Here is a 17,835-nt window from a genome sequence, read left to right on the forward strand (position 1 = left end):
CTCAATAACAAATTATTGATTTAATGTTCGAAGCCAGAACATGGGAAAATATTAGGGTGAAGTTGTAGTGCTGAAATGACCTAATTTAAAGTGAGGTTTTGGTCAACAAACCTCACTCTTACGACAACATAAATAATGCTGTTTTCACAAAGGTCAATAAAAAGCCAGTTTACATGGCTCTCCTTCAAAATGAGAGATAAAATGCTGTAAAAACGTTAAGGTTAGAACAGGGTTATTCATTTACTGAAAATAATTAATATCGCGGACTATCGCTTCAGGTGTTCTGTCGCGCTCGTACCGCGAATTCAGAAGTCTGGACGAGAGCGTCGTCATAGAACATGTTGCCAAGGAGACTGTTTATGACACGATCTACAGAAACACATTCTCACTGCGTTCCAAAAAATCGAGGCAAGAGTAAGCAAAGCACGGAAAGGTCTGTAGTAGATTACAGGTCTTACGGAGTGAATTTAAATCCCCGTTTTGTGTGCTATTAGAGAGATAAACCTCCAGCCAGCCACTGAAGGTATACCTTGATGCCTTTTAAGAGGCATGGACTCCGAGCCGGGTTGTAAAACTGAATCCTCGGATGAACCTACTGCCAAACTACTCAGTGCGATTACTGATATTTATCAGGATCAAGTGGAGAAATCAAATCTCAATGAGCATACAGGTAGTGTTCAGGTTGTGTGAAACTAGCTACTTGCTTGGCATGTAAACATGTTTTAAAACATAACTAGGTAGATGTTGTAGATGTTTCGTACCAAATATATTTAGCCACTGTATGGGGCAAAGAAAAGACATTTTGCTAACGTTTCTGAGCTGGATGTAACATTGGTCTGTGGTTTGAACTAAATTTCACTTGAAATCACTTTTTATGGGTTTTTTAAAGTGAAGTAAGAAACTATAGCAATCTGGTTGCTGATTTGTCATATTGTGTAACACTAATGGCATACCAGGAGTGGGCCCCTAGACATTACATACCTTATCTTAATAAATGCATAAAACAATGTTAATAATATAATAGTATATGTTATAATATTACGTTACCTGCTCATTTGGGATACTTGGAAATAACATTACAGATTGCTTAAGGATCTGAAAATATTTAGGGTCAAAAAATAAGACTAGTAAATCAACAAAGTTGATGAACGTTGACTAACTGAAAGTATTAGCCTAATTTCATTGTAGTAACTGGAAATGTCTAACAACATGTGTGTGCATTCTCATGCAGAAGGCTTTGCCACCCTGGTGACATGGGCCAAGGCACTGATGAGAGACAGAGCAGACACAGGAGATACACAGGCCAGGTTCCTTCTTGGACAGCTCTACTACCAGGAGGTAATGGCCCCCTGTTCCTGCCCTCTTCACTTGACTCACTGGTTACTTCTGTGCCATATTACTGTTTTTTGGTTGTTGTTTTTTTTTTTTTACTGGTATACATGGGAGACCATGAGGACAGCATGGTGGCTTAGTGGTAAGCATATTTGCCTCTCAGCGGTAGGGTCTTTGGTGTGTGTCCTTATCTGCTTGGAGTTTCCATGTTCTCCCCATGTCTACGTGGGTTTCCTCTGGGGTCTCCAGTTTTCTCCCACAGTCCAGAAACATGGAGGAAAACTGTCGTGCTGCGAGTGTCTGTGAATGGCTGTGTGCCTGCATGCCCAGTGTTGGATGTTCCTCTGACCTGGGTGTTATCCTTTCACCCCTTCCTGTGCCCAGTGCAGTATCCCAGGGGACTGTGGTTTCTGGTTGAGAGTACACTGTGTGCTGCTTCTCACCTGTGTGTTGACTAGATGTAGAAATGTTGTTTATAAAGCATGATTGGGTGCTAAGAAAGGTGCTATATAAGTGTAACTTCATATTACACCATTAATGTTTTTTAGAGCATTTGCATTTTGGTGCTTAGTTTGATAGTTTGGCAGATAACATTATATTAGATCAATGAGTCTATATTATATTAGAGACTATATTAGATCAATGCGTCCCATTAGATAAGAGTAGATACTAAACTGTATAATTTGGGTCACTTTATGAAAATAATCTTGTGCTGCAGGGCCGTTATACAGAAGCTGAGACCATATTTGATGGCATTAAGGACAGTGAACCTCAAGCTCTTTACCAGTTGGCTGTGATGTACTATGATGGCCTTGGTACTACTGCAGATCAGGTGAGTTCTGTTTAAATTATTATGTCCCCAAAGCACTTCTGAAGAATATGGTTACAAGATATGGTTCCAAGATGCTCCATGTATGATTTCATCATAATACAGAGTACAGTATATGTAATCACAGGTATAGAAACAGAATACTACTGTGATCTATTTTTTAGTTATAGCATTTATGTCTGTGACCTCACTGACATGATTAGAACCTTAAACACAGTATAATGCAGCAATCATGTACAATAATTGTTTGTCTTTATCTTTCATTTGAATCACATCATATAATTCTGGAACAGAAAAAAAGTATACATCTTGCTCTTGAATCACCCAAATCAGCAAGACAAAGAAATGTGAAATTCAGTGCCTTGCCTTTTGTCTGCTTTGTGGTCTTTGAATATCCCAAACAGATGAAAGCTGTGGAACACATGAGAAGAGTGGCAGAGTGGGACACAGGGAAGATCCAGTACACGGCACTGTACAACCTGGGCAGGGCCTACCTGGAGGGTTACGGAACGCAGCAGTCCAGAGCTGAGGCAGAGAAGTGCGCTCCCGGGTCAGAACACCAGCTTCTCTGATGAATAATGACTAATTGATGTCTCGTTGAGAGCAGCTAGCTGTGCACTCTCTCTCCCTCTCTTTCTTTCTCCCTCCCAGATACTGGCTCATGGCAGCTGATGATGGAAACCCTGGCGCGAGTGTGGAAGCTCAGTCCTCTCTTGGCTTGTTCTATTCCAGCCCTGAAACGCTGGATCTCAAAAGGGTACTTTAGTATCGCATAGAGCTGAACACCTAACTAACAATCCTCTAAACAGTAGCGAAGAAGGATGGGGGCAATTAACATAAGAGTTACGATGACAGGTGGCCTTATCAGTGACAGCACAGAGACTGAGAAAGCCCATCAGCGAATTCTGAAAGTAATGCGGGAGCAAGCACGATAAAATGCATAACTGCGTGATATCTGCACCTCAGGCATTCTTCTGGCACACTAAGGCCTGTGGGAATGGCAGCCTGGAGTCCCAGGGGGCACTGGGGATCATGTATCTGTACGGGCACGGTGTGCCCAAGAACCTGCAGGCTGCCCTGTTCTGCTTGAAGGAAGCCGCGGGGAGGGGAAACGTCTACGCCCAGGGCCACCTCATGGCCTGCTACTACCACCAGAAACTCTATAGCAATGCGACAGCCCTGGCACAGAGGTACAGCTGAGCATGGGCCTCCCTCATGACACTTAACGCAGGACTGAACATTCGTGGGGCAAATCTCCATTTTACATAGTCTTTTTCATTGCTTTGTTACGCTGTTTAGCTGCCACATGACAGGCCATATATGGAATCAGAAATTTGAAAGAGATGAGATTTCAATGGAAAGCTATTGTTATTTAAATTAAATGTAAATGGAGGTGGTTAAAAATATATCTGTGTTGTATGTCTATATCGTATGGGTTGTTCAACAAAGAGAAGAGATAGAAGTTAGAAGTATACCAGGAGCCTGACGGCATGAAAGCAAAACAAATTTAATTTTTAAATTTTGTGTTCTTGTTCTCATTTTGGCTCCCAAAAGTTGTAGACTTGTAGAGGTGTACGGTAAATGGGTCAATGGTCATGTATGATTCAACTCCAAGTCAATTTCCAAGTAAAGATATATTCCATGTTTTGGTGAATCTGGTAATATTTCTAAACACAGCATGCATGTTGTTGCACTGCAGGCTCTGCCAATATGAAGATATCGATGCCATAGCAAACTTCACCGGCTGTCTCCCTGACTATGTCAGGAAAGGCATTTCTATGGCCCTGTTCTTCTACGCCCGCTGCCTACAGCTGGGTCGAGGAGTCCCACAGGACAGGCAGAGAGCCCAGCATTACTACACCAAGGTATTCGCACTGCGGAAAACCTGAGTGCAGAGCTCTATGTAATGCTGACTCCCTAGAGGAGTAACAAACTGCGACGAGTCTTATTACCTGGTGAAAAGAGTACCATGACGAGTGCCTTGCCAGCCCCGTGCGCTTGTTACATCGTCTCCCTCCAGGTCCCCCAAGCTGCGCCCTGAGAGTTGTGTCCTCCTGGTGCTGTAAAATTGCACTGCAAACCGACATCGGAAAGCACAGAAGTACTGCTTTGGTGCAGTGGTGACTATCCTGCCTCTCTCCCTCTCGCTCTCTCTAGGCAGCTCTAATGGACCCAGGCACGTGTAAGGGCCTCCAGACAGACGTCACTCATGGCAGAATGTAATGCGCGTCAGTGTCTCCTCATGCCTTTCTGTTCCTGTAGTAAACGTGTAACCCTGGAGAAACACAGCTTGCATTCAAGGGTCTGTCTGTCACAATAGTGAAATTTGCCTCTCCTACTCAGCACAGGGACGGGTCATTGTACTGTACTCGACCGTGCGGGTTTGTTCATGTTTAGGTCTACTAAAACGTCTTCTTTTGGAAATCTTTTGGAAATGAACAAAGACAAAAGGACACATTATTTTGCAATTTATTGCTTATAAATGCTCTAGCCTATTTTTCGTAAAAATAAAATCTATAATAATATCACAAATGAAATTGTCACAATAACTTTACATGACATATTGCACAATTAAAAGCTTTCATAATCACAATGTATGTACACAATGTATGTAAATGTACTGTAGGGAGGCTTAAGAGGTCCATGTTTTCATTCGTGTTTTTTTTTGTTTGTTTTTTTAATACAACACTCATTCTACAACTTCACATTTGTAGACCATATTGGGTCTAACAAACTGGCATACAAAAAAAAAAAAAAAAAGAATCAAACAAATGATCTTGGGTGGCTGGCAACTCAGCATGAGGATGAGAGGACGGATAAGACAGAGAACGAAATATCACCAGTTAGGCCTGCAAGTACAAGTGCTACAAGTCAAGTATTGTCGGAAAACGATTCAGAAATAAAACGACACCCTTCCAGCACATTAAAGTAAAGAACAAAAAGGAAAAACATTTCCCCCCCCGTCGTCCAAACCCGATAGAAGCCAAGGTGAACCCTCCTTCTCCATGGATACGTGTGGGTGTTATCAGACCATGAACTGCATGTAAAGATCACACCACTTCCATTTCTATACTCAGATCAGGGCAGAGTTCTTTCAGGAGCATCTCCAGAAATATCTGTGAAAACAACGAAGGGGAAGGGAGGTGAAGACCGAAGAATGGAGGAGATTTTCACTGAAATCTGCAACAAAAACAAACAAACAAACAAAAAAACCTCCACGCTGACTGGCAGTTTCTGACTAATATTGAAGGGCAGTGGCTATAACCCTACATTGCCAGTAGATGGCACCATTCCATTACACCATTACAAAGCTCAACAACCAATCAACTGTTTGTGCACTTAAAAAAAAAAAAAAAAAAAAAAAAAAAAAAAAAAAGTATTACATCCACTTGAGGGAGAGGGAAAATGCTTTTGATGTTTAGTTACAGGATCATGAAAAAATGTGAGTAATGGAAAATACTGAAGCAACCAAATTTAAATCTAAATACCAGGGCAACTAATTTTGGATGTTTCCATGAAGACCTTCAGTAAAACGAGACAGCTCTAGACAAAAGGAGAAATGAATGTGGCAGCTGCAGATGAGACTATGCTCCGGGGTCAAAGTTATCCACAGGGCATGGCATGGACTTACATAAAGGAGATGCTTGTTCGCACTGGCTTCCTGAAGTGCGTTGAAGATCTTGATGATTCCGTACCTGGCATTCTGCTGCCCCACAAGGTTCTGTAGTGCATCTGATGGCCACAAATCAAGAATCTTTCCATTAAAAGAACTTTATTGGAGACATGTCACTCCACTTTGCTTTGCTAAGATCAGGGATAAGTCCTGGCTGAATTGGTGTGGAAGGACCTGATGACTATTTACTCTTAGCATCGATTTCATATCGACTTTACCTTATAAAGCTACTTTCATATCAGCTTTAATAAACCTTTGTGGCTTCCCCAAAACACCACCAGTATTAACAGATGCCACAATCAGTTCTTTCTGAGCCCATTCAGCAGACCATTTTAATTTATGGCTTCCACTCATTACCTGGAATATAAAGACATACGGAGGCATATATCTGATGCGCCACTGCTAATCGCATCAGATCCAATGAACAGAAATAGATCACAGTGGGGATATTAGCACCTCACAATCAATAGGAATAAAATCACTGTAAAATCCACAGCATCTAGGCATCGTGCTGGGAGTCCATCACAGCCTCATGCGGAGAGACAATTAAGTGGAGCGGCAGCGGAGAGCCCAAGCTGGGAGCGGGGATGCAGGGAGCTGCCACACGTGGACGTTTGAGAAGGGAGCCCTGGGTGACTGCCCAGCTGAACGCCTATAATTAAAAGTGGTACCTCGCCAGGCGGGGGAGAGTCTATCACTCAAACAACCTGCTAATTCTGCGTCAATGCTTACGACAGAGGCGACGGGGGATGTGGGGTGTGGGGAATCGTGTTTGTGAGTGGTACCATGGGCATGACCTTTCACCTGGGATGTTGTCGAGCAGCTTCTGCTGGGCTTTGTCCTTGGTGTTGCGGCGTTCGACTTCCGAGCGAGCTTCGCCTTGCGGTGCCAGCTTCCCGTCAGGCCAGAATGAGTCCCGGAATATATTGATGTAGTAAACCATCATCTGTTCACTGAAGATCCAGTTCACTGTGTCTCTGATTTGCCTGGAGGGCATCACAGAGAGAGTCAGAGATCTAGCACCGAGTCTTCTGAGGGTAAAAGACTCAGGTGAAGAAGAAAAAAGAAAAAAGCGAGACCATGTTTTCAATTTGTTTGCTTGTTTATTTCTACTACTGCTATAAAAGTAGAACTCACGCACACACACACACTCCCATCCATATATAATTAATATCTGCCATAGTAATTGATTCCAAATAAATACATTTTAAAATTATGCCCTGTGAAAAATCCTCTCCATAACCTGACACCTAGGGTTTGGAAAAGCCTCTCCTATACTTGCAATCCCAAGCTATGACACCGCGCCACCAACCCGACCTCCACAGACAACGGCTGTCTTGTGTCAAAGATCACGCCGTTGATGACGTCATTACTAGGGAGCTTTTGCGTGGCGGTGGGACTGGCAGGGATTTCAGGGCAAACAGCGAGAGTGTAGCGTGACCTCTTCACTCCATCGCCTGCTCGGATCGATTAGCCGTCGGGCAGCGAGCAGAGGAGAGGCGGGCGGGCTTACTTGTTTATGGTGCGTCCGAATGTGACTTGAACTAGTGCAATCAGCGTCTTCCGGACCCACTTGAACACTGCAGAGGACAGAACACGCTACTTTAAAATTTTCCATCAGTACACTAGCATTCAAATGAAGCTGTGGTTATGTGCACCCAGGAACCGTGTGTGTGTGTGTGTGTGTGTGTGTGTGTGTGTGTGTGTGTGTGTGTGTGTGTGTGTGTGTGTGTGAGAAACCCCCCCCCCCCATTGTGGGTTTGTGTGTAAGCGAGAGACAAGCCCTGCTATATGCCTGCACCAGCACACAACATGCAAAACACAGAGTGAAGAAAGAACATGAGCGCGAACATTTACCTGCAGCTGCAAAGTGGAAATAATGCACAAATTTACTCAAGTACTCTAGACAGCCTGTCTGCTCAGACATCAGCCTGTACCATGTACATACAGCTTCAGGGCTTTCAAAGCAAATTCACTAGCAAATATAATATGATATATATAATATATGATAAATATGAGACAACCTACTATTAAAGCATAGTGACCTGTGCACGTTCTCTGTGACGGACACGCACGCACCACCCACCCACGACACCCAGACATACACAGGCCTGATTTATTCAACATTCAACACCCGCAAGCCGCAGTACGTAATATCTTATCTCAATCGCGTGTGAAGACGACACATTTGCCCGAGTGCGATGCAGATGTGTGGACGTACGTACAGAAGAGCAGTAGAGCGGCACCCGTGTGCGCGCTGCATAAAGTGCAGGTTCACTTACTGCCCCTGAGTTCAAAGACCTCTCCGATGAGCATGAAGAAGGGCTCGGCGAGGGCGTCTTTCTTCCCGTCCACCTCGTCGCCGTAGTCGGAGAAATCGCTGTCCTCGTCGGCCTCGTCCTGGGGGTGAGGTGTAGGGGGACGGGGCTATTGCATTTGCCATTGCAAACAGTCTTCGGTCGTGTCTGTCGTGCGCGTGCGTGTTCAAACCTCCTGATGGGAAAAGAAATCCCCAGGCAGTCTCTCGAGCAGCGAAGCCAGGGAGAAGGAGGATTTCTTCTGGACGTCCACGGCCTTAAGGTGCTCTGGTGACGGGCTGAGGAATGCATAGAGCGCCTCGCTCTGGCACAGACGCTCGTCTGTCAGCATCTTCTGCAGAGCACAGTGAGAAGGCGAAAACTGTTACAAAGCCATCATTACGGCAGGAAAGGGCGGGCGGGTAAGAATTTAGATACAAACGTGGGCGGACGGGGAGACAGAGGCACAGGCAGGCAGACACCTTGACCGTAACGCAGACTGTGATTCATAACTAATTTAAAGCTACATGCTGGTGCATTCAAACATGAAGATGGCAAGGTGCGAGTCTGCCATTTCTGTCATTCCTTTCCTAACTGGGTCTCTGCAGCCATGAGCCTCTGGCACTGGACTAATGGTGACTGGCAGGTTATTAGGACACATTTCCAATCAGAATACACAAGCCAACAAACCTTCAAAATACTAAATATGTGGGGAGCTAAAATTGCTCTGGTCCCGAAGATGAAGATGGATAACCTGGCCATTAATAAAATGGCCTGAAGAACGCAGAACTGTGGGAAACGTATTTTGCATGTTGAGACTCACCTGTAAAAATGTGTTCAGCTGATTTTTGGATTTCTCAAGGAATTTCTGGTCAATGGACTTGAATGGCAGTTTACTGAGAGAGGGAAGCTGGACCTTCTTCAATGAGGGGAAACACTGGACAGAAAGAAAGAGGGAGATTGACAGCATGCGGTGTTACCGTTCTGTCGTGCATAATTTGTCGCACATAACATGCAACAGTGTGATGACTCATTCCGTTTCCATAGCAACATAGTTCAGGACAGCAGTGTCACTGTCAAGACTCGGTGGTATTTCAGCTGTTGCATGTATTTAGCATCCTCCTGAAGGAGGAAGGTGAAATGTCACACCAACCAAAAAACAAAAAAAAAACAAAACAACAATTGTACCAAGTAGAGAAAGGTACCTCAGTCAGCTTCCTGTGCAGGGACTGGAACTCACTCAGCTTCCTGGTGACACTCCAACGGCTGTTCGTAGACTCATCTCCGTCTAACAGACTCACCTCCACAGAATAACATGGCATCTGCTCGCCATTCTCCTCACAGGCCTGACACACACACACACACACACACACACACACACACACACACACACACACACACACACACACACACACACACACACACACACACACACACACAAAACTGCTATGATCTTCAATCTTCAAGTGTGGTTTGAATAAGATTTTTTTTCTGTGTCATAAACTACTCTATTGTTTTGAGTAGTTTTAATTAAAAGCCATCCGGACAACTGCATGCATATTTTTAGATGGATAGTAAATGCTTTAAAAAAAAAAAAAAAAAAAGCACCGTCAGTTTCAGCTCTAAAGGTTACAACTGGCAGAAATGCATACAGCTGCATAATCAGACACATTGGACTCTATTGATCTTGACAGATAATCAATGTCAGACAGCAAATTAAGCCAAGGAAAACGCATTAAATGCGGAGAAAAATTCAATAACATATCGACAAACTTGTCAAAAAAAACAAAAAAACCCTAGATGGACAATTCACTGAAGAAATTACTGTTCACTACATTTAAAATATCTAAAAAGTTCTAAACAAATGAGAACATTATGATGTAAATGTTAAAACTTAATGAACATTTCTAACATTTAGTGATGCGCCAAAACACAATACAAAAAACACTGCAACCTTTCTTTCCACCATGAATTCTCATGAAGCATCAGCACCTCCTCTCACACCTGTTTCTCATTTTCAGACCACACCGTCACCGGACAGGTGTTCTTCACTCTGCGGCCTAACCACAAGGCCGCTTTTCTACTGTTTCTTTACAAAGCCATCTGTAGCAGTGAGCAAAGCCAGCAAAAAATGGGAGCAAAGGAGAAGTTATTTCTGAAAGAGAGGGGAACTCATTGGGAGGAGGAAGCAACAGACATTAACATGATCCTGTGGCTAAGACGAACTTAATGAGGGGACTGTGCTCTCGCAAAAGGCACCAGCGGTAATTCTTCCACTTGGCAGCAAGAAACAGCACGATACTTAAGAGTAACATTATGGACAAACGTTGTACCGGATGTGATTGGAAGGTTCGTCTGTTGCATGGTTTAAATGATTCCGTCATGTTAAACTAACGATGACGAAACAACAACACTGAGCTTTAGTGACGCGTGTTAACGTCACGCTTGTGGCAGACTCACCTCCGCGGCGCTGATGGCGGCCCTCCAGGTACCTAGATTCTCGCACCACCAGTCTGTGCGGGAGATGTGCAGCTGTAGCTCGCCGTGTTCCTTCTCCATCGTCATGATCTCCTCCCGCAGGATGGACACGATCTGCGCGCACACAAGCATGAGCACGGCAGTCATCACCGACACAGCTCAGGCAGGAGAGGCCGTTATAAAGTGTGTTATAAAGTGTGTTATAAAGCCCTTATTACCTTTTATTCACCTGATATGATGAATAAAAGATTGACAACATTGCATTTAAATACTGGACTTTGTTGCCATCATAAAAGAATTATAAATGAAACACTGAACACTGATGCAGCCATATTCAGTCAGACAAAGCACCATTAGCTGAATGAAGTGCACTTGCATTCACAGACGCTTGCCAATTGCTTTCAGTTCCATTAGTGAAATCACACAGGAAGCTCTCTGGCATTTTCACTAGCAAGTGAGGAAGGGTAACCCATGTCACTTCCTGCCAGCGAAGCTCACAGGTTCAACATGGGCGGCTCTGCTAAGTCAACACCAACAATGACCTTGGCTTAGACAGACAGGCTGTGACACGATTTGCCACGGGAGACATTAATAAACCAGATGGCAGTGAGGTCAAGCCCTCGGACACCCAGAGCCAGAGGCTGGCTCCTTTCCACAAACAAAGCAATATGCTTATATTCTATTTATGTCTTACTCTGTTGCATCTTTAGTAACAAGGAAAAGCTTTTACTTGATTGGACTGCTCAGGTCTTGTGTTTTTGAAAAGGTTGCTGCAGATTTAAATAGGGATGAACTTGGCACAAACCCACCCGGAAAAAAAACACACACACACACACACACACACACACACACACACACGCAAACAAACACGCACGCTACCTTTTTGTCTGGCCTGGGTGCATTCTGTATGGAGCCCAGTGCTTGCCGTTTGTACTCCAGTCTTTCATAAAGTTGCCGGAGTTTGTTGGCAGCATAGCTGGCTTGCTCATTAATGCCTTTACTGCCTTCATCCACAGCAAGCTCTCCCCCATCCATGGACTGGCACTACACACGCAAGTACACACACACACACACACACACACACACACAAGACTGAGAACCACTTCCCTGGACACAGCCAGTCACGACCTGATAAACAGATCTTTTACCCACAGATGTCTTCACGATAGCGGACGCACTGAAAACCATGCTGCTACAGATTGCTACAATTCCCAAAAGCACTGTACCAGAAAGGTCATCATAACTTGGAAGAGTATCACTTTAAAAACGCTTCTAAAGGTTAATATAATCTTAACACTACAAAGCACTGGCAATTGCTGGTCCACCGGCCATGTAGTTATTGAACTGCGTTACGCCTTTCTCATGCTACCCGGAGCACTGGCTTTTATGCAGCGCCGCGGACCCATGTGGTGCCGCCTCCGCGGGGCAGCGCGAGCTCACCCCGTCGTCTTTGTCCTCGCTGCTGGCCTGCGAGCCGCTCCTCTGCTCCTCCCGCTTCATGAGGCGCTCGTACAGGTCGCTCACCAGGAAGGACGGGTAATAGCGCTCCTTCATGGTCTCGTAGACGTCATTCTGGATCTTGTGAAAGACGTCTGTGCCCTTGTTCCCCACCAGGGTCTGCTGGATCTCCCTGTACAGGGCTTTGTCCACAGGGATCTCGCGGCTCTCTACGAAGAAGTTCTGGTAGATCTCCCCTACCAGCTGAGGTACCTCACTCTGTGGGGAGGAAGGCAGTCACAGTGGTCAGGGGAAATGGACTTTAATAGTCTAAGGATCAGTCTGAATGGATTCAGTGCCATTTTTTGCAAACAATGGTGCAAAGCCAACGACTACATCTGCTTTAGGAGATGAAACCATACGTGTCCCAATGTTAGAATGTTTTGATTAGTTAGGGCAGCTCTTATCGGTGTACTGTTCCCATCACGTCAATGTATTTCCATCTCCTAATAATTGAGGTTTGTTGCCGTGTGGGGATCTTGATCAGAGATCATGACTGGCAAGCAAAACGCAAAAAAAAAAAGCACAAAAGCATGATCACTCAAGTACCACCAATTTAACTATTTATTTCCTTGCTTAATATCAAGAATGATCAAGACCAAGAACCTTCAGTTTTCCCGTGGACAGTATTACTTCTAAGTGACATTGTTATAAAGTACTCTTTCCATAACAGGATGTTGCTAGCGGTGTTGGCAAGTGACATGATTGGTTTTACAAGGCACCGTTGTACATTCATTCAAAACTGGTCTAAATGATGATTCAAATGATCTGCTCCACACAGTGGATTGACATTATTCTTTTGCAATGAACAGAAGCTTCTCAGTTTCGATGGTCAGATGGTGCTTCTCCACAACATTGCCTTGCATTATTTGCTTGATTAAGCATGGAGTTAAATAATTTTAAATTAGCGGAAAAATGAACAGAAACATGTAAAAGCTTGCTTGTATGCTTCTGTACACACAGTTCTAAAATGCCTCAAGAATACCCTAGCTGACAAAAAGTGAGCAAATTGTTACAAATATAACAAATATATTGTTACAAATATAAAGTCTCTCAGGCTGTTTAACGTTACTTTTGCTTTGAGCATACATATTTTCCATACAGACTAGTACATACAGGAAAATGAGTTTCAGGTTTTCAAGGCACTTCAAGAAAATGTATTATTTTATTTATCTATTTGCAGGAGCGATTGATTAGTTGTGGCCATTATGTATTTATTTGTTTGTTTGTTTATTACAGATTTGGATGAACTACAATCCAAACTCCAGAGTCTGTCGCTGTCTTTAAACAGACTGAAGACTTCATCTATTTGTGAAGTATTTAAAGGACCACTAATCCTGCACTTACTGAAGTATCTTACTGTCTTGTAACATCCTGAATCTTTGAATCTGTCTTGTAACATCCTGAATCTTTCTTCTTCCCACAAATTGATGCTGATTGTTGTTTGGTAGTACACTTCTGATATACGCTTTGTGTCATTTTTCTAGGCATCAGCATCATCTCTAGCAGTATCTTAGTTGGACTCCGACCCATTGCACTGGCTAGCATGCATTCTAGATGACAAATCACTTTTGTAAGTCTCTCTAGATAAGAGCGTTTGCTAAATGCCACTGCTAAATGGATATTGCGGATTGGTCATTGTTAACATCATAATCTCTGATTCCCCATCATTATCAGTATGAAGAAATCAGTTTTCAATTCTCTTAAATGGACTATTTGTCTTCAAGATGCTCTGCATTACATTACATTACTTACTGAGCAACAAATGAATTATGCTGATATGGCTCTCATTGCTTGGGTGTCAGATAAAAATCCCAGATAACTTTATTTTAACTTTACTTTACCCAGATAAGCAAGCAGTGTTAAACTAGCTATGCATTTAGTGATCAGGAAAAAAAAAAGCAGAGAACTATTCCAATAAATATCTTAATGGTGATTGATATTTAACAATGAATATGTACAGTCATTAAAGGATAGAATCTGAATGATCAGTTTTTTTCAAAGCTACATCTAGTTCAGTCTATTGCCTCAATGAAAGTCTATTACCTCGATATTGCCTCAGCTCACTGCCTTTGCTTAAGGGTGCTAATGAGGTCTGATTCTGAAACGAAGCAAGCAGTAGACAGTTCTTGTGAAAGACCTTTCTGCATGTGCCTGCAAGTCCTTCTGCATGTGTCTCACCTTGTTAGCGCTCCTGAGAGTCTCCACTAGCTCCCAGAAGCCTATCAGGGCTCTTTTATCTACTCGCTCCATGTAGACGCGGAAATGTTCCCGGAACACAGCGTTCGACATGATCTCCTCAAACTGCAGAATCTGGGGGGGAAGGATAAAACTGATCTGTGAATTGTCGAAGCTGCCGTCCATGTAGCGAGAGACTGGGGCTTCGACGAGACGCTCCTTTTAATTAGGGCGTGTCCAGGGGAGAAAAGTCAACTGGAATTAGCAAAACAAGCTTGGATAGAGGGATGAATCCTTCAAGTTTCAGCAGTCTGATCACTAAGCGTTTCATTATGTTAGCTTGACTAGGAGTTCTACAGTGGCTTTACCAGAGCACAGAAACGGCTGCTACATGATTAGATTTCATAAATAACAAATTACTGGAAAATGGTCATCCCTCAAATTTGAAGCTATTGGCGAATTCCAACATGGACCAGCATTTGACAAAACAGACTATCCAGCCTGAAACATGAAGATGAACCGCATAGCACCGTTATCCCGGCCGGCTGACACTGAAATTACAGAGCACGTAAGAATGTGGCCTATTGGAGCGGAAGGGAGCGGACGCCTGTCCCCAGGCCCCACGCGGCCCCGACAACAACAGCATGTAATACAATTAAGTCCATGGCGAGCAGGACCGGAGGACTCCACTGTACTGTGGCACGACCCTGCTCCTCCGGGAAAAGCTACAAGGAGAAGTAGAGATAGGAGAGAGAGAGAGAGAGAGAATCTCTCTGACAGGACCATTGGGTATCACGATAATGGAGACATAACAGCTCTGTGTGCTTCACCAGCTGAAGCTATTTTTGGAAACTGATTCAGAGCAGCACACCGGGTCTTCTCCTGATTGACTTGACATTAGGAAGTTTGGCTGTGCGTGAACCTCATCTTTTTAATGGCATCCAAAAAAAAAAAACAACAACCTTGCACGAAATTCCATATGCAAGACAGCGACACTGACAAGTCGCATGAGAAAAGCAGCTCTCCTTGGTTTTGTGTTAAACCTCCCTTATTAGGAGAGCCGGAGCCTGTGAGTGAGCGCGCTCATCTTGGTCCCATCCGGTGTTAATGGTGCTGTGAGGTAGGAGAGCGTTTCGTTTTGCCTAAGGGTACCTCACTGCCTGGGGGCTTACCTTCTGGCCCTGGGGTCCGTCCCCCTCATCCTGGTTCCCGTCCTCCTGCTGCTCGTAGTTGGGACCCCCCAGCAGCCGGATCCTCTTCTCACACTGCTTCTTGGCCACGGTGAGCTGGTTAATGTAGCGCTTCATGTTTCTGGCTCTTAGCAAGTCCGCCTTCATGGCGGCAGTTTCCTTCCCTTTACTGTCTGTACAGGGACACAGTTAAGTGCAAAGTGAAAGGGGGCAGGAATTTTTTAAACGCACAATTCCCGAGGACGGACGTCATTTCGGCAGCTGCTGCCCGGCATCACAAATGGAGAGAGAGCGAAAAAGAAAAAGGAAACAAAAAACGGTGAGGGAGCGAGAGCGAGAGAGCGGCAGGGGCTGAGGACAGTGTGCGAGGGGCTCGGTTTAACAGCATCTGCTTGATTAAACAGAATGTGACACTGTGACGGGCCCGTGCCTTATAAACCGGGTTTATTGATTGGCCCGTTGTTGGGCGGCTGCAGCTGGTGGGTCTTGAGAAAAAATGCTGGACCAACAAACAGCAAAAAACGGCAGAACTTCTTGAGAGTTTGTCAGACAAGGTTTTCAGTCATCCAAGCCGTTATACTGAAGCTCGGCCTTGACTTAGTGCCGACAGACGAGTCCCTACACGACACATTTACATTTAGAAATACCTTTTAAGGACATGCCCTGCATTTAGCTGGTTCTGAGGACTACTGTTCAGCAAACGCTGCTAAACACTTGTCAGAACTACGTGTCTCTGAAGAATGACAAAATGCTAGCTAAAAAAAATTATTAATGAAGGCTTCCACAGCCACGTCATACAGCCTGTAGAATGATTCTTTAGATTATCCCTTACAGCTACATCAAATATTTTCGCATGGCAGTATCCACCAAGCAAGGATCAAATGCTAACTACCTCCTGCCGACAAACAGCCGAAACTTAGAACCACTGCTCCTGTAAACAACCATTTTCATGGCCTATAGGGTTTCATTACATTTAGCCACATCTCTTCTTAACTAAACATATCTGTTGTGATCCATCCATTTATCTATACGCCAATAGCCATTTCACACTGAACAAAAGGACAGAAATGACCAAAAGCACCACTGAAACACAAAACAACCTGTCAGCGGGTGACATTTAGTTGTATAGCAGTGGCTACAGTTTATGGGCTACAAAGTAAATAGAAGAGGACACATTAAATGCCATCTCTAGCTAGCACAGATCTCTATAATGGATCAGTTTTAATAAGCCGGCTGAGCAGCAACGCTGTAATTACTGACCTGTCTGTTATACACAGGTGAGTAGCTGGACTAAAACACAATAGCTTTGCTACACTTTCTTCGGGTTTACCCACGCCAGAGGTCGGTCCCATCAGAAACAGCGTAAGCGCGCTACATTCACTAAATGACTAAATTCACACGCGTGTTTCAGATGTATATATCGAAAATCAAATCGTCTCCTAAAGTGCTGGAGCGGGCCTGGGATAAAGGTCTAAGAGCCGGCTGGCCTTTGAGGACCAAATCGGACAAGAGCCAGAGGATTTCATTTCCTAAAAAGGGGGCATCCGGTGAGCCCCGGCTGGAGACGCGAGAGAGTGCATGCAACCTCCACGGCTCTGTATAGAAGTGAGCAAGGGCAAAAACGGCACACACGAAGAGAAACGGGCAACGCGGGGACGGCTCGTGCGACGGTAGGCTGGGGACGAACGTTCACTCCTCCGTAACAGACATCAGCTGTCGCATCCACCGGATGCCGTGCAAAGCCGCCGGACGGAGAGGTGGCGAGACGGTACTTACCTTTCTGTTTCTTGAGCTGGGGGATGCTGCTGATTGTGGTTGCTTGGATGATTTCCACCACTATCTGATACCTGGAAGGGTCAGGAACGGAGCAATTTACATGACACCCTAACAAACGGCACCGTCTTGTTTAAAGCTATGCTACGCTGAAAGCAGTCATAACAAACCCTCCACGCCTCTTTTCACATAATTACAGCAGTGTCCGAGACGGAAGAATCATTTTGTTTAATTTCATACAGCCTGCGGTGCAAAACTACCTCAAAATCTCCTATGATGGTGATGAAATAGGCTATTAAGATCTCTGATCACCTAATGTTTCATTGAGGAACATGGAGAATTCCTCCAAGGATGTAATCTTGCTATAAATGGATGAAAGGATCATCTTGCATTAATTTAAAAAAAAAAAAAAAGCTAAATATTCATTAAATATTTCTTCTTGCTTAAGGGGTTTGATAAGAATGAGAGAAATAAATGCACGGAATTAAATGAGCTCAGGAAAGTCAAACTGAAGTAATTCTGAAAGTTCAGACACCTGCCATAAATATTGTCTTGGTCTGCCACCGGAAAATGACACGCAACAAAATA

General features: G+C 44.2%; 2 protein-coding genes across 8 annotated transcripts in view; one reads left to right on the top strand and one right to left on the bottom strand.

Annotated features, from left to right (window-relative positions):
* The first annotated feature begins 347 nt into the window (after positions 1–347).
* lrp2bp (LRP2 binding protein) lies at positions 348–5,027 on the top strand. Of its 2 annotated transcripts, XM_027016617.3 has the most exons (8): positions 348–670; positions 1,232–1,338; positions 2,051–2,164; positions 2,566–2,699; positions 2,813–2,918; positions 3,128–3,351; positions 3,861–4,026; positions 4,319–5,027. In XM_027016617.3, exons 1-8 carry the CDS (start codon positions 550–552, stop codon positions 4,382–4,384), a joined length of 1,038 nt encoding a protein of 345 aa, XP_026872418.2. In that variant the 5' UTR covers positions 348–549; the 3' UTR covers positions 4,385–5,027. The 2 variants fall into 2 exon arrangements, with proteins under 2 accessions (XP_026872418.2, XP_081554641.1); XM_081698515.1 differs by lacking the exons at positions 348–670; positions 1,232–1,338 and adding an exon at positions 1,339–1,474.
* snx25 (sorting nexin 25) overlaps positions 4,615–17,835 on the bottom strand; it is a 28,390-nt gene continuing 15,169 nt past the window's right edge. The window contains exons 6-19 of one of the 6 annotated variants that reach the window (XM_081698513.1): positions 17,251–17,321; positions 15,457–15,647; positions 14,288–14,419; positions 12,134–12,325; positions 11,489–11,653; positions 10,592–10,723; positions 9,337–9,477; positions 8,955–9,068; positions 8,325–8,486; positions 8,117–8,234; positions 7,348–7,414; positions 6,639–6,865; positions 5,793–5,893; positions 4,615–5,277 (exon numbers count right to left, since the gene is read on the bottom strand). In XM_081698513.1, the coding sequence (XP_081554639.1) occupies positions 5,212–5,277; positions 5,793–5,893; positions 6,639–6,865; positions 7,348–7,414; positions 8,117–8,234; positions 8,325–8,486; positions 8,955–9,068; positions 9,337–9,477; positions 10,592–10,723; positions 11,489–11,653; positions 12,134–12,325; positions 14,288–14,419; positions 15,457–15,647; positions 17,251–17,321 (1,879 nt within the window). In that variant the 3' untranslated portion in view covers positions 4,615–5,211. Of the gene's footprint in view, positions 5,278–5,792; positions 5,894–6,638; positions 6,880–7,347; positions 7,415–8,116; positions 8,235–8,324; positions 8,487–8,954; positions 9,069–9,336; positions 9,478–10,591; positions 10,724–11,488; positions 11,654–12,049; positions 12,326–14,287; positions 14,420–15,456; positions 15,648–17,250; positions 17,322–17,835 lie in introns of those variants that run through there. The other 5 variants (XM_027017113.3, XM_027017130.3, XM_081698514.1 and 2 more) reach the window with 5 other exon arrangements.

This window comes from Electrophorus electricus, chromosome 16 (genome assembly GCF_041902795.1).
Source record: "Electrophorus electricus isolate QZ-2024a chromosome 16, ASM4190279v1, whole genome shotgun sequence".
Taxonomy (NCBI): domain Eukaryota; kingdom Metazoa; phylum Chordata; class Actinopteri; order Gymnotiformes; family Gymnotidae; genus Electrophorus; species Electrophorus electricus.